The 23,144-nt window shown below is 40.8% G+C and overlaps 2 protein-coding genes across 2 annotated transcripts in view; one reads left to right on the top strand and one right to left on the bottom strand.

Annotated features, from left to right (window-relative positions):
* The window catches only part of RALGPS1 (Ral GEF with PH domain and SH3 binding motif 1), a 1,949,641-nt gene that overhangs the window by 975,088 nt on the left and 951,409 nt on the right, over positions 1-23,144 (top strand). The gene's annotated exons all lie outside the window — the stretch shown is intronic.
* The window catches only part of ANGPTL2 (angiopoietin like 2), a 119,514-nt gene continuing 103,703 nt past the window's right edge, over positions 7,334-23,144 (bottom strand). The window contains exons 4-5 of the mRNA XM_086924715.1: positions 15,391-15,661; positions 7,334-11,385 (exon numbers count right to left, since the gene is read on the bottom strand). Of these exons, the coding sequence (XP_086780841.1) occupies positions 11,186-11,385; positions 15,391-15,661 (471 nt within the window). The 3' untranslated portion in view covers positions 7,334-11,185. The remainder of the gene's footprint in view (positions 11,386-15,390; positions 15,662-23,144) is intronic.

A 23,144-nucleotide genomic window follows, 5' to 3' on the forward strand; every position in this document is an offset into this window, starting at 1 on the left:
GCATAACACGAAGCGGCTCACGATACTGAACAAACCAAACCAAAAATGAACTTTTAAATCTACCTGGAACCGCCTTGTACTGAATATTTCACTGTACATTTATGCACTAGTCACCTTGCGCCACCCACGCTGCTTCACATTGTCACATGCGTCGCTACCTGGGTTTTCACTTATACACCTTGAGCGCCACCTACAATTTGGGTTGTTCTAAATTCTTAATTTCTGTCAATTGTATACTGCAGTGCTGCAATAACTGCAATAACTGCAAATTACCTTTTTTGTTATGCCTTCTCCCTTGAACCTTTGTATAAATGATGCCTTGAGCACATGCCATAATCATACAGAGTCTCCTTGCTTCCTTTCGGATAATGTTGTATGCATATCCTTGCTAACTGTCTCCAAATAATACCAGTTGGGATATTATATTTCTTTACTATACCGAACCCCAATCCCAACACGGTTGACGGGTACTTTGCTCCTGTTGTTTTTACTAGAAATACCTGGGACATTGTTAATATTGCTTGTTTTCTTGTCGCTGCCGTACGTCTAAAGAAAAGAAGATACCCTATGATAAACTATGTATAAATCCCCTATTTTATATCCCAAGGAATTCTTTTTAAATTTGTTATACCACATTTTAATCCTGATGAATTATATTAAGGATGTTGTTGTTTTTATTTCTTTTTAATATCGCTCATGCGTATTTATTGTTAATGTGATAGAGTTTACTCTATATTGTGTTTTGTACTTTTATGATTTTAAATAATTGAATAAGGTGGATTGACTGACTGACTCCTCTTTGTACGAGCTGCTTTGCATTGGCACTTTTATGGTCAGAGGACTGAAATAAAGTTTTATGTTGATATAGAACCCTATTCCAATGTTTCTTTTAAAACGTGTGAATACACATTAAAACAATTGGATGGTCCTACTCAAACATTTGCCCATGACCACTGATCATGAAAACAGTGCAGTTTCTCTCTTAGATATGGACATACAACTCTTCTTCAATATTCAGCCCCTCAGGTGTTTTTGTGTTGAATCTCAATATATATTTGGATTCAAGTTGTCTTAGGTACTTCTCTCTATTGCCCCCTCTCAGTCTGGCTGTTACTTGATCTAATACAAAATGACTCAGATCTTCTATAGTACTGGAGTGTACAGCCTGAAAGTGTCTTGGCCACTGGATACGTTTTATCCCTGTTTTTGATCGCTCTAATATGTTGTAAAATACATTGGTGTGCTCTCAAGATCCTGCTTCCAATATAGAGTTTCGTGCAAGTACATTTTAAGGCATACACAAGAAACTCACTACCACAGTTGAGTGGCTTTCTTATATTCCACATCTTATGTGAGAAGGGCAGAATTACTTTTGTAATATTGGCCCCCCTATTTACAGGCCGTGCATTTATGGCATTTCTTAATACCTCCATTTCCACCTAACCATTTCCTCTGCTGTTGTACATCTGGACTGCTAATTACTAGATCGTCTCTCATAGATCTTGCCCTTTGAAAAGCTATGAGGGGTCTGATAGGTACTTTTGAACCTATGACTGTGTCACTGCTTAAGAGATGCCAATACTTTTGAGAAATACCTCAAATACTCTGTTGTTGTGCACTATATCCAGTGATGAAACAAACCTCGTGTGGCTGTCTTGTCATGCTATTACTATCTGCAAAAAGCAGCTGTTCTCTGGACAGATTTTGCCCTTCGAAAAGCTACATTGCAGGTTGGCTAAAACTTTATTGTCATTCACCCAGTCCGTGACTTTAGCTAGGATCACTTTGCCTAGTATTTTGAAAGCGGAATCAATCAATGATATTGGTCTATAGCACTGTGGATCCCTCTCTGACCCTTTTTAAAAACTGGTATAATTGTGGACAGGGACCAAGATGCGGGAAACCCCTGAGCACCTGAAGTATTAAAAACGTTTGTTAATATCTTCGCCCAAAAGTAACGGTGGCATTTCATCAAATCTGCAGGGATATAGTCGGGACCACGTGCCTTATTACTAGAATTCTCTATTATCGCCCTTTCGGTGTCCTCCTCCTTATAAAACAAACGGAGATGAAGCCCTCTGGGATACTGACCTAAGGCAAGGGTCCAGAACCACATTAGACCAATTTATTACCTCAAAATGAGAAAGCAACTGGGCCTCTGGGATGTTACTTCCAGGGCATAATTGTCTAGGCCAGTGAAAAAGTTAGTATTAACGATAGCCCAGAATCTCGAGCTATTCTTTAAAATTTCAACCGATAAAAGTGTGTTCCAAGCCTCTTCTTTTATCTAATTTTTCCTTATGAGGACCGCTGACTTATATTGCTATCAATTCCCTATCTATGAGGGGGTCTGATATGGATTTTTGAACCTATGACTGTGTCATTGCATAAGAGATGTCAATGCTTTTGGAAAATACCTCAAATCTTCTGAGGTTGTGCAGTGAATCCAGTGATGAAACAAACCTCATTTGGCTGCTGTCTTGTCATGCTATTACTATCTACAAAAAGCAGCTGTTCCCTGGACTTACTGTTGGCTTGCTGTAGATCCCATTCTAAGACTTGCCGACTGTATCCTCAAGGGGCAAGTCTATCTTTCAATTGTTTTTTTTTTCAAACTTAAGTTGATCTATATTACTACAATTCCTATCTCGAGGTTTATTTTTCAGGGCCTGAAGTAGGTTACGGTGGGCCTGTGAACAGTTGTTATCAAACCACATTTCTCCCTTTTTTAATCTGGGTTTGGTTGTGACAGTCAGGTCAGATGCTATCTGGCCACAAATACCTTCAAAGGCTCTAAGAACCTCAACCCTTGGGGTGGTATGGTCAGTACATTTTACAATGTTTTTTTTCGGCCTTCGTACAAAGATCCGTAAAAAAGGAATCAGGATTGACTTTGGACCATTTAAGCGTCCTACCCTATTCACTTATTGCCACAGAGTTAGCGACCACTTGCTTTCCTGCTAAACCCAGAAGACCACAATCTTTATCTAACTATCAAATTACAGGATTGGGATCGCTAAATTGAGATAACCTAGTATTATAGACCCCTAACTTAGCTCGCATCGAGGAGGACTAAAATATATAATCAATAATGATGTCCCTATCCTTGGCTTTAAACGTAGGAAACCGGTCAGTTCGATCATTAAAACTAGTTTCGAAGAGATCTGCTCCAGTCAGGAGGTCCTCCAAGGCCTCCCCCTAATGCGTGTGCCAAAGTGGGGAGTCACTGAATGAGCATGCCCTAAATGATCATCAATATAACAATTCAAATCACACACATATGAATATTAAAATCACCCATAATAATCACAAATAATCCCCCTCCCCTTCCTAAGCGCCTTGAAACCCTCTGGGTATGTAGTGCGCTATACAAATTTTATGACTTATGACTTATGACTTATGACCCATAAGTTCAATATGATAAAAAGTGGATTGCTTTGACCTGTAATCTTCTAGAAATCAGTTCAGATAACATAGATGTTTTCTGCATAGGGGATACTGTATTTTAGCCTGCTGGGATGGAAACTAGGTGCGTGCAACACCATGCTGCCAGCTGTGTTCTTTCAAAATGTCTTTGTGTGCAAACACCATGACATACACTTTCAGATCCAGAAAATTCACCTCATTCATACTGTGAGATGTGAAGTGTGGATTAAGTTGATTCACATTAAGCTGTTTGACAAAATCCTTTGCTGACTCTATATAACCAAGCCAGATGATGAAAAGGTCAGCTATAAAGCATGACCATGGGATTACATTGTCTCTCATGTTCAGGGCAACATCTTGCCCCTGCACCTGGTTCTCCCACCAGCCCATATGCAAATTAGCATAACTGGGGGCTTAGCAGGTGCCCATGGCTGTCCCTATTAGCTGCCAGTACATGTCTGGACCGAAAATAAATGTGTTGTTGTGAAGAAACCAATGTATCATGTCTACAAGCATACTAGTCTGTTTAAGCAGTGACAGTGGCCATGAACCTAAAAAATATTCCACTGCTTTAATCCCATCAGTGTGGGAGATGCTTTTAGATAATGAAGAGACATTGAAGGTCATTAATATGTAGTCCTCTTCCCAACTGATGTTATAAATTTTCTTCAGAAAGTCTCCAGTGTCCTGAATATACGAGGAAAGGTTCTTCACTGAATCTTGCAGAAAATAGTCTATGTATTTAGAGGTAGTTTCCAAAAGTTTCATAATAGCTGAAACTATAGGACAGTGGTTTGCTGATTTTCTTTGATGTATTTTGGGTATTAAGTAGTAAATGGGTACCACAGGTGAATCCGATCTTAAAAATAGAAATTTTGCCTGAGTTGAAAGCCCTGAAGATTTCCATTAAGATAGTTCTACTGATACTTTGTATTGAGAACTGAGACCTCTTTCTTATCTATCTTTTGATAGCACAATGTGTCTGACATTGTAGCATCGCTTCTTCTTGATGCATTTTAGGGGGGGATAGCACAATGTATACATATATATATTCACTGAAAAAAACAAACGTTATAGGGACGTTATAGTTAGTCATCTTATTTTCCCCACTTGGAACTGAGTCCTGATAAACAAAATGGCGGGTGCAACTTATTTCTCAGGTTGCGGTCAGCCAATCGTAGCATTCTTGTTGGCACGTCGAGCCACGAATCTGCAGAGGAGCCACGTCCATAGATATACAAATTTAGTTTTCAGTTCATTTATCTAAAACTACTGAACACATTCACACAAAATCACAAAAAGCATGCTTTCTAGACCAAGAGCCAAACTTGGTGCAATTCTGTCCAGCAGTTCAGGCTGTAGTCATTTTCGAAATCCCTGAAGGAATTAACAAGGGGTAATGCATTTTGGGAGCCTCCCTTTCCATCAGCAACACAAAAAAGGCAATTCCTATGGAAAAATGCTCCTAACTATAACTACCCAGTGGCCACTGCCATTTAATTAAAAGGAGCTAAAAAACATTAAAAATCATGCGGCAGCAGCCATCTTATGAGTCAGTCCTGAGTCCTACAAAAAAGGTTTTAAAATAGTCATTAAGGAACAGGGTGACTCCCCTAGGCCTGGTGCAAATGTTTTTTTTAAACATTTTTCATTTAATACATGGAGGATCCACAAAGCTGCTGCAAAAGTCAAACAAAAAACTCAGTGCTAGTACAAATAAAGCTCTCCTGGGCTGGGCAAGGAACGGGTGCAGTACAAAACATTTTATTTTGAGAGAGGCGTATGCCCCGACTCCCAGAGCCTCTGTGAGACCCCGGCCTGACATGAATAGCAAGGGGAGGGATGCACCCAGCCCACCTTCCTGAGCCTCAAAAGGCCTCATAAAACCCATCCCGGGTCAAATTCCTTTAAAAAGGGATAAGATGTGAGGCTCCCCTCCCTGATCCTGAATAGGCCTCAGGTACCACATCCCTAGGCCAATTTTAAATTAAAGAGGAGGGTGCCAAGCCTGCAAAGATCAAGCAGACTGCATCCCCCAGGGCTGCTCACTTATAGTGTCCTAGGTAGTCCACACATGGTACACAGTAGTTTCCCTGTATTCAAGAATGCGGGCAAGGAAATATGTGTGCTTCTCCCTGGCTGGAGTATTTCTAAAATACTCCCATTTAGTAGGAGCTGACTTTTGTTTCCCTGCCCGCTCTCTTGCAGGCAGGTAAACGCAAATAAAAAAACAAATATGTACTTTTCTGCCCGCAAGAACAAAGTGCTCTGTACAGTGCCAAAGCTGTGCATTGGAGGCCCTTGAAACACCTCAAGAAGCCTGTCTGTGTGTATGGTAATTTATGGTTTACATGATTCTGCACCATTTAGGGCCTGATTACGATCTTGTTGTATGGGATACTCCGTCACAAACTTGACAGATAACCCATCCGCCGTATTACTAGCTCCATAGGATACACTGGAATTGTAATACGGCGGACCAGATATCCATCACGTTTGTGATTGAGTATTCCATCCTTCAAGATTGCAAGCAGGCCCTTAGTACTTAATTTCCATTAAAAATTCTGTACTTAGATAAACAGGGTATGGCGGGGTGCAAGTTATAGTGAGCTCAGTAAAATAACTGGTTAAATTCAGAGTATTTTTGCATTTAAAATGTGACGTTATGACTGAAATTTTCATGTAATTATAATGTCATTTTAACCTATGTTTTTTCGGTGAATTTCTAGTGTTATTTTTAAAGTAAAGTTAGAAATTATTACAATACCTAATTAGAACTTCACCTTAAAACTTTGTTTTTCTCAGTGACTTTGTGTTGTATTTTTTTTTAACAGGAAAGATCTTATTACCATATCTTACATTCGCGGGTATCCAATTCCCACTGCGCATGGTTGGGCAGAAAATCCCCAGTACCTTCTTCGGAAAGCCTTGGGCCCCAACATATATTTATATACTTTTGGTAGAAGGTACCATTCCATGCGTGCTGGTCAATGTTGAGGCTGAATACCGCAGACATCACCCCATGCAAAGTGAAAGGAAATTGGGTGCTTTTAATAGTTTTGATATTTACAAGGTATTCTGAGTAGAAGAATACTCAATTATCTACACAAGGTGCGCCTCTTTGGACTTCGATGGGCCCATGGTTATCAAAAATGCCCATGATTGATCGTTTTTTCCAAGTTCCGGACAACCCCATGCTCAAATTTGTGGACCTCACAGAAAATGAAAGGAAAGTGGGATATCGGAGTAAAACTCCCATTCTGTCTTTGCATGGGGTGCTGAAAGTGAATCTATTACTCAGGCATGGGAGTGTACTCCCTTGCTGGACAAGCCAGCTCCTCCCCACAAAGAAATTCCTGTGTCTAGTGGACTTTTGAACCTCATGATGCTGGTAGATTGGGAGTTGTATCCCTCAATTTGCCAACCCCAGTGAGACTAAGACTATCAAGCCAGGCCAGGGCCCTACCCATTTCCATTTTTAGATATTAACCCTTTGTTTATATTGAGCTTTCTGTTCCTCTGACATAGGCAGGCAGAATTGGTAAACTCATCAATCTACCACTTGAATCTTTTACAGCTTGAATTGGAGGGTGGGGGTGTCATAAGAATATCCCACCGATGCAAGAACCAGAGGGTTTCCCAGCCTTGGTTATTTGCCCCCGACTTCCTTCAGGTGTCCAAAGCATGTATTGGACGACAAGGAGCCTCCACAGTATCACAATTGAAAATAGCTTCAATTAAACTTCACAACCTTTAAATGTTTGTTTCTTTGGACATTTTATTTTTGTATTTAAACTAATGTCTTGGTCTTCAGTTCTCTGGGACAAATACCTGAATTAGGAACCAAAACAAAGATAGTTTTATACTATCTTGAAGATATGAAAATAGCACATAACCACATCAAGAATTTTTATACACTTTAAATCATCCTTTATTGAGAAAATAATAGAGCTGAGCCTATAAAAAAAACCCTCAATATGTATAAAGTGCAACATGCACACAGCAAAATAATACAAAATGGGAACATGCCTAAAAAAACAGACTTTAATACAGCGATCATACCTCTGACAATATCAGGGTATAAATCTTGTTTGTATAATGGTGTCAATGTCTAAATCCCTTCATAAAGTGAACAAATTATACTAGTGTTTTGGGAAATATTCCAGTTTTCATCAATGTCATAATCCCATGGAGATAATGAGACTCAGGTTTTTCTTTTTAACAACTAGAGTCAAGAATATCAAAAGGCATTTAATTGATGTCATTTAATGTGACAGTATCTCCTTCGGCTTTTTTGTAATATATTGTGCTGTGAAACTCTAAACTGCATGGGCACACAGCTAGGTATTTTGGGAATAGTTCATTGAAAATATGGAACACTTCCACAAGCACATTTTCACAAGTCAGTGGTTAGCCAAATTCATTGGGTACCAATAGTCATAAATCTTGGTAGCTAATTAACTATCTTAGGAAATCTGTTTTTCAAAATCAAATCGCATTCTTTATAACCAAATTAGATAGTGATAGATCTATGTTGTGTTTCTTATTCTAAGTACAAGTTTTCATAAGATCATATTTTGAAGGTAAAAAGACTAGGTCAGACTGGCACTACCGTTGAAGTCATTTCATGAAAATGTGTTTTGAAATGTAATATTAACATCATATTAAAGATTATGATGATGTATATATTCCTTTTATTATTATTTTTTTAAACTACATTTAAGATATCCTTTCCAGCATTAACGACCATTTGGAGGGCATTCCTCATTTTATATAAAAAGGGTCTTTTACACACAAGTGGGTCAATCTTTGAACAAATTCAAACTGGGTTCCTGCTTGCTAAGAAGATTGCATTGCTGGAAGCACTTAAGAACCTCCAGATAAACAGCCGTGCATCCCTTTTCAAATATGCCTAGATAATCAGTTATCCTTTAGTTTAGTGTTTTAAGGACCGGCAGGAAATCTACAGTACATAAGTTACAATGATGTAATAAGTGTTATTACCAATTTGTATTATTACACAGATGATCTGATAGCATACACAGGCAAATCTGCACATATAACACATGCTACATCAGACATTATCAGTTTAATGCACATTATACACTTAATGTCAGCATGAGGTAATAAAGAATGTATATGGAAACATACTGATAAAAATAAAAAAAATAAAAACTCATATACCTAGGTGGGGCTGCCCCCAGTTATTTGCATGTGTTTCTCTGCAGATTTTAATTTCATCCTTTTTTTTTGCAACATTTCACAGTACAACAAAGCATAACATTAGCATTTATGGGTAGAAGTAAAATTTCCTTCTCGAAATTGGCATCAAATCATAACGTTTCTATCTTCTCACGGGTGTAGTAAAAATAATTTTGATTGCTCATTTTGATGTTTAATCACATAATAAACCAAACTTGGATACTGTGAATTAAATGTGCTTAAGGGATGGATTAAAGAGCTAGAAATTTTAAAAGCAGCATGTCAAATTCTGGATAAACCAATATTATTTTTTTCATCCTGTTTCCTCTCCATTGTTCTATTGAAATATAATACACACCACAGTAGACCCCTGACAGGAATATTTTTAATAAACAGAGACGTTTTTTTAAAAAAAAGGTTAAGATACTTGTAACCTTATTAATGTAACCACAATAATAAAATCTTAAATTATAAACAGCTGACACAAATAACTATCAACTTAGAGATAAACTGAGATGTTAGAAGTTTGTGTAATGAGGATCATGCTGCTGCTCGGTCTCTCAATATTTGATTAGTTTAGTCCCAATTAGTGTTAGACATGTTTAATTATAAGCATGTAATGTTCACTTTCGAGTACTGTAAAATGTTCCATGTTGATAATTTTTTGTTTAGATAGGTTTATTTTAACTGGCACACCTCATGTATTTTCTAAGTAAATTAAATACTTTAAACATTGGTACCCATCATTTGCCTGCAAAAGAGGGTATACTTTTTCACTCTTTTATCAATAGTAATTTTTTATGAATGACACCTCAGCAGGTAATGACTAACCTGTGCAAAAAAACAAGTAAAGATTTATGAATGGTAAGTTCTGATTTAACATTTTCACTGTATTTCCACTAAAACTACAAGGTTCCTTTGTCCAGTGGAAAGCAGGGAAAATGAGGCAAGTAGCAGTATTTAAAAAAATAAAGAACAAGTGGGTTAGGCATTTAAATTGCCTTTGCCCTGTCTCTGGTAATTTCCAATCCTTGAGCTGCCTCTGGAATTGCTTTAGTAATACTGTCCCGGCCTTACCCCAGAATAGGTGCGCACATCCAGGCAGGAATGGCAACTTTGTATGTGCTGCACTCATCCCTGGGCAACCTCTTACAGTGGATGAGATGACGTAGATACATTAATGTATGTGAGATGTGGATGCAGAGTGACGATAACTATTTACATATTTCTTGCGACTACCAAGTCTGTTGGTTTTTGTTAATCATCACTTATGCATTTCACACTCAACGTTTCACCTAGAGAAAGTGTATTTTCTATATGTTATAGGTACTTTTTTTATATGTGAGTCTTTCCAATTCTCATGAGTGTCCACTAATACCTCCACCCATAGTGAATTTGTGAATTCTGGTGGGCAGCTGCAGCACTACATGCCTTTTTGAGAGAAAGCTGTTCTAAAATACTTTGTCAGAAAGCACAGTCCATATCTTAGCTAAAGACATAGAGTGCCAAACCATGCAGTATACCTCTTGATGATATACAGAAACACACACTTTTATCATATTAAAAGCAGTTATTTTGAATTTCAATAACTTTTCCCAGGGAATAGCTGATACTTTCGGGGAATGGGTCGGGAGACCGCTGAGTTGTGTTGATCACCTTTCCATAAATTAGCTCTGCCCCTAATCCAAAAACTGTGTACAAAAATAGAGGAGGATGTGCTTTTCTTCTTTAAAACCACTAACTGCTATCAAAGTTTATCTAATCACCAATTGTATTACAGCATTACAATGCAGATACAGTACTTCAGAAAATTCAGTAAAAAAATAGGGGGGGGGGGGTTTGAGTAATTGTGATAATTGTCTGAACTTATGCACCCTAATTAGAGGTATTTAAGTAGATAGAAAAATGGATTTGGTATGCTATCTCATTATCGAGGCATTTTATACTGCCCAAATCATGTTTTGTGAAGCATTATCAAAATCTACTTGCCTTCTAAATCCAGGTGCATTCTGATGTTCCGTCACTTTTCATTGAGTAGGCACATCATCTAATTTTAAGTATTGTGTTTTACTTTAGTAATTTAAAGACACAATTAATATATATCATACTAACTGCTATTTCTACATGTCATCATTGGATTTTACTTCCTGTGTCAAAGGTCTACTTCACCTAGCACTGTAATCAATTTGAAGCAATCAAGAGTATAAAAAGTAAACTAAATGTAATATGTGTGTATTTTTGTCTTTACTTTTGAAGTGCTTTTTGTAGCATGGTTTAGACAAACTTCAGCAATACAGTTTAATTGATGACATAAAGAATACTGTAATCATGTATTTAGTACAAAAATAGCATATTCCTGACTTATTATGGCAAGGTATGTATTTTGTTTCTTTGCAGGAATGGTTCGTAGAATATAGAGAACAAGTCTTCAATTATTAACAATTATTGTACAACATATTACATTCTTTGCTGTTGTAGAAACATGGTTCCATGGTAGTCTTCCCACTGTTGGAAGAAGGTGTTTTCTGGACTTCATCTTGGAAGGCAGAGTGACTGTTCAGTGGAAAGTGTTTGGGTTCGGTCGTATCATCATCACCACTTTCTTTAATGAGTAGGAACCCCCACGGAACTCAGCCCAGTACACTCCATCCTGATATCTGCTGCGGTAGTGTCCTCCACGGTACCAGACACCATTAAGGTTTGAGTGAGCGCAAGCGTTGTACCACCAGCCACCTTTTTGGTAGTGAGCGCAGTTACCTATGGGTAAATAAAGAGTATTTGGTCACTTGATTATGACAACATGTCCTATCCTATCCTGAAGAAAGATAGCAAGTTAATAAGAACATTGTAAGTACTGTTCTATGACATGCTTCCCCAGCTTCTCCACTTCTCTCAAGGGATTTGGCATGTGGCCATTGCAAGATGAGATAATAGGTATATTAGAGGAAGGCCTTAAAAATCGATTGTACTGGCAGGTCCTTCCTCTTCTCCCTGAACTTTATGACTCAGAACCATTTGGGACCTAAATTAAAAAGAGTTTGTAGTAGGCTTGTGCACCTTTAAGTGCATACTTGACATCGCAACACCTCATTAGATGGTTCACTGCCCAATTGTTATGTCTTTATATAAATATAACAAGGCATATGTTTAGAGAATATGTAGTAGCCCTAAGGCATATTAATGAAAATGCAAGTAATGTAATATATATTTCTAAAACCAAAAAGGCGTATTTAAAAAATACAACAAGAATGATTCTTCATAATACTTCTTACCCCAAGTAAATAACATTTTATCTCATGTCTTTCAGATTTCTTACTTAATTAACAACAGACAAAATAATGCATTGACTGAAAGAAGCAAACAAACAGATAAATATCTTACAGCAAGAGCAATTCAAAAAAGTAAAAGAATGAAGAAACATGTCATTCTAAACTCCTCTTTCATTCTGTTTTCTTTGAAGCATGCCATTCCTCTACATTGTTTTTATGATAACGTCTAGACATGCTCAATCCTTACAGTTTCATATGGCAACAATTTTACTAAGTACCTAATATTTTCCCTACTCCATTAACATTACCTTTCATCCATAATAATTCAAGGAACATTACACATATACTTCCATGTATGCTTGCACTCATACAAATTGGTATTGGGAAAAGGACCGAACCAGAAAGGGAAGGCCCAGGCAACAACCATGAGATGACCTTCTTTTGCTGCCCCCAATTTACTTTTATCTCTGACCCTCTATGCAGTAAAATATTTTGCTTATATTTGGTTTTGTTCTGGGTTCTTGACACATTCACAGTTAATACACTTTTTTAACCCTGTCTTCTTGTTTGTTTCTCAACTAAAAGTCAATGTTTTAAAATGTTTTAGCTGGAACAAACTAGCTGGCAATGAATTTCTGTAAGAGGCCTAATTTTAAATCGCCTAAATTGTGAAGGAGGCACACATTGATGGATAATAAATTGCATCACTGTAGAACTACTGATCAGATCCAGAATTACTCCCTGGTTTCCCAGATCTGATGTTCAGAACTATTATTGCTTTTCTGCTCTATATCACCTATAGATAGGGCCACTGAAATTATGCAACAGGGAGGGACCAACTTATGAGGCAGAGTTGACTAAATTATGCAGCAAGAAAGGACAAATTATGTGGTGCAATGTGGCAAATTTGGTGACATTATTGCCCCTCTATTGTACTGTATTTCGTGTGGACAAAAGTACCGCCTCATTCATTAGTAGCAGTTTAACACTCAAATACAGCGATTAGCAATTGAAAGGTGGATGGTCACCTTTTGTGAAGGGCATTCCACTGCCTGGCAACATACTTCTCCACATTTCTAGTAACTTCTGATCCATTTAGGCTAGAAATATATTTTTGTGTAAAATCTTCAAATTATGCAGCAGATGATGGTTAATGTGGCAAATGAGCCAAAACCATAATTATGAGGAAAATGCCACAACAACAGAATTAAATAATTCTAGTGGGTTTGTCTTTAGTTTATTTATTTGATTTAGAGGGACACCTCTGTAGGCCGAAGCCTAATTGATATTTATGTCTACATACAGTAAGCATTGTTAAAAGAATTCCATGTGTTTGGTTGTTCTATCCTAAACATATTCAAAGTCTCCTTTTTCTTGGAATATTATTTTAATTGATAATTGTGTTCCACAACTGTGTAGCACAACGCGGGACAAACTGTGTAGTCAAGTTTGTCTGGAAAGTGTATTGGTATTCTTTCTTATTGATGGTGTCTGACAGGGAATTCAAGCGCACATGATCAGGGATATGCCAATAACTACAGATTCTTTAAAAAAAGCTATCAATAAAATAACAAAACATCTATCTCTTTATATTGATAAAGATTCTCTTGCAAAAGGAACGCATGCATGGTCATTAATGAATGGGGATACAAAAGTGAGAGTCCAATCATATTTAGAAATTCTGTGGTCTTTGAAGGAAAAAAATATTTTTTATAAAAGCTCATTTTGGTATCGTCCCAGGGTTATGTCACGTAATGCCTTGGCTTTGATCAACGGAATTGATGCCCTGTCGCTTATGCAAAACGGGAGAAGAGAGTATTATTAATTTGCTGTGTGTATGCCCCACTTTAAGCTGAAAGAAAATGTATACTTAAGTGGCATTTTAATTCCTGAGGAATACAGACCTGTAGACAAGCACCTATAAGATGTCTACATTTAGATGACATAACACTGAACTCAGATTTTGTAAAGTTTTTATTAATAATAAGAGAGGAATTAGACCAGCAAGATTAATTTGAGATGTAATATAGGATGTATATAATATGTATTTTGTATACTGAACTCAGAAATATTAGATGTTGTTATATTTCACAATATGGAAGATGGATTTATTTATTAATATATTTTTTTACTTTTTATTAAACCAGACTTTTATACTTATTGCACTAGGAATTATATTCACTATATTGTACGTTTTTAATTAATCAAACAATAAAAATTAAATAGGATTGAAGAGACAAACTGTGAGGATGGAACAGTGTCTCAGGCATTTGCTAGACCAATTGTCAGGTGAGACTGTCAGTAGGTGGGATTTAGTAGATCATGCATAGCAGCTGTAAATGTGTTTCTGGGGATAGTTGTATTTTTTCACTAAAAGGCTGGGTTTGCCACTTTCAGGATTTTTTAATGGTGTAGCAAGTTGGATATACTATTGAAGACCAATCAGTAATTTATTTTGTTTTTACAATAAACTAGTCATATAAATATAATGCTAGAAAAACTAGTCATATAATACTAGGAAAGGGGTGCCATTTTTAATCTGTACCCAGTACAGACTTGTTATCCCAAACATATCTGGAAGACATTTAGTTAATGGTTACCCTGACTCAGAGAGAGCCACAGATACATTTACCCGCTGTGATAGATTATGTTTTCATACTACACACAAAAATGTGTCTCATGCTTAGTTTTGTAGAACATAAGGTGGTAAAAAAGTATGTATCTTTTTACAAATGGACTTTCTGTCACTGGATGCTGAACGCCTGCCCAGTGGAGATCTGTCTCGGGCTATGGATTACACACTAATTCAAATAATGAAAATGATAATGTACTTTCACAACAAATCATAGTGGCCTGCAATTAGCACCGGAATAATAGGCAAAAGCAGGTACCTTCAATGTTTTAATTACTTTCATAAATTATGCATCAATCTAAAAAAAGTAGCATTTCCTCATGTAGTCCTCATTCTACTTGGTTGTAAGGATAAATGAGTATCCAATGTTGATAACTTCAGCACCAGTGCCTTGACCGTACATTCTACCAGTTCCCTCTATAATCTCTTACCTTGAATCAAGAGAGCACAGGAAGGACATCAGCCTGAACATTTTGTATGTTTCAAAGCTATGCATTAATCAAGCATATTTAATGAGCATTTTTGGGCAACTATATAAGAATGTATTAATTAGTGTCAAGTTATCGTAAGTCGGCCAATGACCTGAATAAGTATCTAAAGATGACAGAATAAACCATTGACTAAGACTTTACAAAACAGGGAATATGTCCAATGCTCATTCCTATCTTCTTTCAAAGTATGGGATCTTAAAAACATAACATTAAGAAAACAAATCCTGTTTAATATTAATTAAAGTAGGAGTTTTCCAATCTAGGAAACAACAAATTGTAAATTTTCTGTATATTATGCTCATGTTTTCCATTTGTTAGGGACGTTTTGTCCAAATTTGCATTTTGAAATAATGTTATGATATTAGTATACCTGAGTAAACATCATGGTCTCTATCCAGTGTAGTGAACTGCTTCCCGTTGTGCCAGGTGAAGGAATCACCAGCGTTGCCATTGTAGCGACCAACCCTCAGTTTATAATATTCACTTTCTGGCTCGAGTCTGAAGCTCGCATATTCAGCAAAAACCTTCCGGCCCGACCAGTCTTCCATGGTGATAAGCAGCTTGTAGTTGCCTTGGTTTGTCAGCCAGTAGATATTCTCTAGACCGAGCCAGTACTCTCCATCAATGTTGCCAAAGCCTTGCTATGAACAGAACAAAATACAATTTAAATGATCAATTCTCAAATGTTAAATTTGTTTTAACAGAAGATGGAGCGAAGTCATTCTATTTCTGGTTATTTTAGGGCAGTATTTTGGACGTGATCCAATGGATAGACAGACTATTTTAAATAAAATATTACACCATTACAACTACCAACACTACTCTAAACAATAGAAAGAACAATAGCACTTAAGTCCAGACTTTAGGCCAAATTCTACAGAAGCCATTTGGAAGAAATGTAGGCTCCACCAACTTAACCATTTATCTCTTTACAGACTTTGATACCAAAGTGTTCCTTTGTATGGAGAATTATTGAATGTAGAATTACATCAGCAAATGCTTGAGATGAAAGAATATGCGTCTTTAAGTTGCAAGCATTATTCTACTTTGAATATCCAATAGGATTCAATTCAATTAATGTAACAATGTGCAAACCAAAATTGGAACATTTATCATGATCATACGAAGAAATATTGCCTTCAGGACTTTGAGTATGGAGCTAAATCAAGTCAAAATACTTAAAGTAAAACTTCATGTTTAAGGTTAGATTGTCTTAATATCACTCGTTCCTTCTTCGGCAGCTGCCATGTCTTCTTCGCCAGGCAATTTGAAGTTGACCTTTTGATATATCTGAGACTACACCTGTGAGTTATAACACCATTTTGCCCACTGATACTTGGTGGAGGTATCTACCACTACTACTAGGAGGAGAAATGGTTGTTGTCTGGATTCAAGGCACATACCCCCAGATTCATCTAACCCAAATTCTGCGATTTCTAAATTGCGAGAAACACCGAATCGCAATTTAGAAATCGCAGAATGGGATTCATGAACAAATGCGAATAAAAAAAGCGAATCGCAATCGGCCGCAATTGCCGATTGCGATTTTTTGAAAATCGCATAAAATTCGCAGAATCGGCCGTTCCCATGTTGAAATTGCGATCTCGCAATTACCGAAATCGCAAATTGCGATCTCGCTAATTGCGAGATCGCAAAAACAGGAAGTCGCATTTCAAGCACAGTGATGAAATCACAACCAGGAAGCAGGCAGTTCCCTCTCTCATTCTGCATACTGAGCCTGAAGTGGAAGCAGCACTGTCCAGAGCTCCACTCCAGACCACCTCCAGCTGAAAATCAGGAGACACCCCACTGCAGAAAATGTCCCAGGAAGTAGCAGGCAGCAGTTCCTCAGGAATGAAACGAAAAATCTAATTCTCAGAGCAAGAATTGGAATACCTAATTGAGGGAGTGAGCAAAGACCATGATCGACTCTTTGGGAAGGACTCAAGGAGGGTGCCTGAGGCGGACAAAAGACGCATTTGGATGCGCATCCGCGCCAAAGTAAATTCTGTGGTAGTTACCCAGCGCTCCATAGATGATTTAAAGAAGAGGTGGTATGACCTCAGAGGGCGTGCCAAGGAGAGGATTGCAGAGAGGCTAGGGGAGCATGTCGCAACAGGAGGAGGAGAGCCCACTGTACAACCCAACACCCCACTGGAGGACCTCGTGGAGGACACCCTGAATCCCGAGGCATGCGTGGGGGTAACCCGGCTGGACTCCTCCCGACTCACCCAAGAATCCCAAGGTAAGTGCCATGCGACTGCGACCCTGTCCCCTAACAATGGCCATGACCCCAGAGCTACCCATTAGAAACCCCAGTCATGCAGCCCATGCACACCAGAAAAGCCCTATTGCATTGTGGGACATGTAGGCTGACCACAATTTCCATCTAGCCCCATACAGCCTGACCTGTCCAGTGAGAGTCAATCCTACAGCCAGTCAGGGAATGCTAGCCTGCATGCATGTAGCAACCTTACATGTGCAAGATACATGTCATTAATCAACGTCCACTTTACATCACAGGTGGTGCTGAAGAACCCAGCACTGATAGTGAGGCCCTGCAAATAGATGACAATCCTGAGGACACCGAGGGAGACGCCCATCCTGCCCCTCAACCTGGACCATCAGGGCAAGCAGCAGCTTTTCAGTAGTACCACCACCTGCCCCTGTGGACAGGGCCACCTCAGCAACAACAGGCGCGCCACAACCGCACCGTGTGACACCCATGCCAGTGGCACTGGCAGCAACAGCTGCAACACGGAAACAAACACGGCGCACAGCCACTGTGAGAACACAGTCCAGCGGACTGGTGAGGGAGCCGCGCAACACAACACCACGCGTAGGCAGGGGGGTGAATGTGCGGGTACCTGGCCTGTCAATTGAGCGCCGTATGCTCCGCATACACCAGAAGCAGGCACGTCATCTTGCAGCTATTCACCTGCAGCTGTACAAGACTGCAAGCAATGTGGGACAGCTGTCTGACAGAATGGAGAGGATGACCGCTGCAGTGGAGGCAAACACCCAGGCCATGTTGACCCAGCGGGATGTCAACCGACGGTGCCACCGACAGCTGCTGACCCGCCTGTCTGCGTACACGCGCTCAAACCACATCATAGGGAATGCCACCTCCCAACTCTCACGACACTCGTTGGCCATGCAAATTCAAATGGTGCAATGCTGCCAGGATGTTGCTAGGGCACTGGAGCAAGTCACCACTGCAGTGCAGGGTCTGCAGGTGACTGGCCATGCCAGGCAGGTGGGGGGGATGACACAAGTGACGCCAATTCAAGCCACAGCAGCCAGTTGTTGCCACTGGTGACAGTACCCCGCCGCAGCACCAGGCCCACTGCTGCCTCACGGGCAAATGCTGAGGAAGAGGTGGAAAGGCGACTTGGAGCATCCACCCGGAGGCGCCTTTGACAATTTATTTTGTACCATGCAGGGCCATGCTGATGAGACAAGCATGTCCTCCTCACATACATGGGGATGTATGACTCAATACGGGTCTCATGTCACTGTAAGAAACAATGCCACATTATTGTGAAGAAAACAATAATATATTTTCAGTACCAGTTCATCTGACTCATGTCATTATTTCAATCGTCATGCATGAGTGAAGTGTTGGGTGAGGGGAGTGGGTGCACTAGAAACAGTTAATTGTGATTTGGTTGCGGCGCCTGTGTCCTTCAGCAGGATTCTCCACGCGTGCATGACGCACATGTGCAGGTTGGCGGTTGGCCCCTTCCGACTCACTGCCAGAGATCTCCACAGGTATCCTGCGCTTGGTAGCAGTGTTGTGGAGTATTGCACACAAGGCCACGATGCGGCAGATGACCTCAGGCTCGTATTTGAGGGCCCCACTAGTCTTGTGAAGTATGCGGAATCGGCTCTTCAAAAGGCCAAATGTCCTCTCAATGCAATTTCTTGTGCGTATGTGTGCAGCATTGTAACGCCGTTGCTGTGGTGTGGCAGGGTTGAGGTATGGGGTGAGGAGGTACTCACGGAGACCGTAGGCGCTGTCACCTGAATGAAAGGAGCAGAGGGTTAGTGCCTGTTATGCGCAGATACATGGTCACAATGTAGTATTTGGTGGCATGTGTAATTACCTAGTAGGTGTCCTTCGCCAAAGTCTCCCCTGGCCAGTCGTGTGTGCATGCCGCTGTGCCGGAATATGAAGGAGTCATGTTTGCTCCCCGGGTAAATTTTTAAATGTAAATTGATACTTGTATAGCGCACTACTCACCCGCAAGGGTCTCAAGGCGCTTGTACGAATACCGCTGTGGAACCCATCCTGGCTTTCCCTGTGAGGCGTCCACTCCTGGGCACCCCCAAGGTGGAGGCCAGGCATCCTTAGCGTTGTGGGGGCCATTGTTAAGATTAAGCAAGCTATTGCCCAGAGTTGCAGAGTGGGACTCCATGATTGGAATAGGCACCGACGCGAGAATTATCAGGTCCGTGGAATTTTGAGCCCAAGACCCGCCGAGGCGGGGATTGGAACCCTGGTCCCGGGCTAGACCTCTGCATCAGGGTCTGCCGCTCTAACCATTGAGCCACACTTCTCTATTGTCTATCAGCTATTGTGCCACTATGTCCGTGATGATTGTCTTAGCGTTGCACACCATCTGGATATTCAGGGAGTGGTAGGACGTGCGGTTCCAGTACATGTATTCTGTTTGTGCAGGTGGGCAGATGTGGATGTGGGTACAGTCAATGCATCCTATTACATGTGGGAATTGCGCAATGTTGTAAAAATGAAGCTTGGTTTGATTCAAGTCATGTTGGGTGGTCGGGAATATGATGTAATGGTGTAGCCGGGTCAGCATTGCCTCCAGGAAACTCCTTAGGCAGCGGGACATGGTGCTCTGGAAGATCCTCCCTACAACGACAACTCCTGGAGGCCAGGAGGTGCAGGCTGCACAAAACCTGGACATGGGTGGGCACAGCATTGGTCCTCCTTGTTAGGTGCTGCATCAGGGGGTCTAGGTCACGGATCAGCTCAGTGATCATTACCCATTCAGGCGGTACTTGGAGTAGATTTGCTCCGCAGTTTGGCCCAGAAGGGTGATCTGCTGGCGCAATATTCGCTCCTGGATTCTGCGTCTGTTCCATGCTGCAGCCTGGAGCCTTCGCCGCCTGACCACCATGTAGAGTCCTGGCATTGTGAGAGTCCTCATGCTCCTACTGTGCCTCCTTAAGTGTTTTTGGTCAGGCCTGCACCTGTGGCTAGTTTATTTTTATTTTGTATTTTTCTCTTCATGGTTACCACCTGGTTTGGGTTCTCCTTAAATTGCGCGTCGCATATATAGCGATTTTCTGATTTTTCGCAATTCGCGATTTTTCATGAATTGCGTTAGCGATTATTTAGCGAGTTCGCAAAATATTTCGCAGAATCCATGGATTCTCGCAAAATCCGATTCGCTATAGGGGTTCCTCCTAGATTCTGCAAATTATTTAGCGATTTTGCAGAATTTTTTTTGCGAATTCGCAATTTTGTACTTTTTCCAATCATGAATTGCTTTTCTTTTGATTGCGATCGCAATAGCTAATTCGCAGCTATTGCGATCGCAATTTTGGATGATGAATCTGGCTGATAGATTATAATATCAGTCTGAACCATTGATTAAATATTGTGAACCTGGCAAGACCACCTTATCTTCATATGCCTATATCTGCTAGGGGTTAAAATCACCGAAATCACACATCTATATACACTACTAAGCCTGCATTAGTTTTGTACATCCGAAGAAATACATATAATAGGTTACAGTTTGGATGGATTCCTTACAGCAATTATTCTGTAGTAAATTTGTAGGTCCATGAACGATACAAATGTGATATTACTGCAAATGCATTAGCTTACATAGAAAACGTAGACAATACCTGTAATATTGTGCTTATAAACTCCACTGGGGGACAGATTGAGCTATGACATTTTTAATAAAGAGAGCAAATCCTTAGTTTATTTGGTAGTTATAAACTTGTTGAGTTAATATTGTACTGAGTGCTTTCAGCATCTGTCTTGGAATCTCTCTTTCCAGGGCTGCCAAAGTTGAAGCATGTATTGAAATATTTGGCCCAGTTACATGTGCCATGGTCCTCCCTTGTTAATAAAGCATGACAAATAGTGTATTTCCATTAAACATAAAACAAGCATGTACAATGCAACGGTCTCGCCTTTGCAAAAGTTAGAGCTATTGGCATTGTAAATGGCAAATGTTTTATTTATGTGTTAGTTTTGAAAACAGATAAATAAAGTCAAGTCAAGTCAAGTCATAAAATTTGTATAGCGCACTACATACCCAGAGGGTTTCAAGGCGCTTAGGAAGGGGAGGAGGATTATTTGTCAAATATCCACGTTTTAAGCTGCTTTCTGAACGCTAGGTGATTCTGGGTGAGGCGAAGGTAAGCGGGGAGTGAGTTCCAAGTTTTGGCAGCCAGGTATGAAAAGGATCTGCTTCCCATGGTGGTCTTGTTGATGCGAGGTACAGTGGCGAAGGCTTGGCTGGAAGAGCGAAGTTGGCGGGAGGGGGTGTAGAAGGACAGTCGAGAGTTGAGGCAAACTGGTCCGATGTCGTAGAGTGATTTGTGTGCGTGGGTTAGCAGTCGGAAAGTGATCCTCTTATTGACGGGTAGCCAGTGGAGGTCTTTAAGGTGACCAGAGATGTGTTCGTTGCGTGGGATGTCTAATATGAGCCTGGCTGAGGCGTTTTGGATTCGTTGTAGTTTCTTCTGGAGTTTAGCGGTGGTACCTGCGTAGAGGGTGTTTCCGTAGTCCAGTCGGCTAGTGACTAGAGCGTGGGTGACTGTTTTCCTTGTTTCGGAGGGGATCCAGCGAAATGTTTTTCTGAGCATGCGAAGAATGTTAAAGCAGGAAGATGATACGGCGTTGACTTGTCTGTTCATTGAGAGTGAAGAATCCAGGATGACGCCAAGGTTCCGTGCGTGGTCTGTCGGGATGGGTGCTTTTCCGAGGGCTTCCGGCCACCAGGAGTCGTCCCATGCAGAGGGGGATGTACCTAAGATGAGGACTTCTGTTTTGTCTGAGTTCAGTTTCAGACGGCTTTGTTTCATCCATTCGGCGACTTCTTTCATTCCTTCGTGTAGGTTAGTTTTGGCGGTGCTGGGGTCCTTGGTGAGAGAGAGGATCAGTTGAGTGTCGTCCGCGTAAGAGATGATGTTGAGGTTGTGTTGGCGGGCGATGGCCGCGAGGGGGCTCATGTATACGTTGAATAGGGTGGGACTGAGTGAGGATCCTTGAGGTACGCCGCAAATGATTTCAGATGCCTCGGACTTGAATGGTGGGAGGCGGACTCTCTGGGTTCTTCCGGTGAGGAACAAGGTGATCCATTCCAGTGCTTTTCCTTGGATTCCGATGTTTCTAAGGCGTTGTAAAAGGGTGCTGTGGCAGACTGTGTCGAAGGCTGCGGAGAGGTCGAGGAGGATGAGGGCGACTGTGTCTCCATTGTCCAGTAGAGTTCGAATGTCGTCTGTTGCTGCGATGAGGGCGGTCTCCGTGCTGTGTTTGGCTCGGAAGCCAGATTGTGAGGGGTCGAGTGATTTGTTGGCTTCGAGGAAGTCGGCGAGCTGGTTGTTGACGGCTTTCTCGATGACTTTGGCCGGGAATGGAAGAAGCGAGATGGGGCGGTAGTTTTTGAGTTCGGTGGGGTCTGCTGTTGGTTTTTTCAGAAGGGCGGTGAGTTCAGCGTGTTTCCAGTCTTCTGGGAAGGTAGCGGAGTTGAAGGAGCAGTTGATGACGTCTCGGAGGTGCGGTGCTATGACGGAGTCTGCTTTGTTGAAGATGTGGTGAGGGCATGGGTCTGTGGGGGATCCGGAGTGGATGGAATTCATCAGGCGGATGGTGTCCTCAGTGGAGATTGGGTTCCAGGCGTTGAGGGTGTTTACGGGGGGAAGATGGTCAGCAGATGGTAGGGTGGGTTGGCTTCCGGGTTGGTTGTCAAAGCTGTTGTGGATGTCAGCAATCTTGTTGTGGAAAAAAGAGGCTAGGGAGTCGCAGAGGGCTTGAGAGGGGGTGATGTCGTTGGAGTTGGCCGAGGGGTTGGAAAATTCCTTGACGATGTTGAAAAGTTCCTTGCTGTTGTGGGCGTTGTTGTCAAGTCGATCCTT

Source organism: Lissotriton vulgaris, chromosome 5, assembly GCF_964263255.1.
Source record: "Lissotriton vulgaris chromosome 5, aLisVul1.2, whole genome shotgun sequence".
Lineage (NCBI taxonomy): Eukaryota > Metazoa > Chordata > Amphibia > Caudata > Salamandridae > Lissotriton > Lissotriton vulgaris.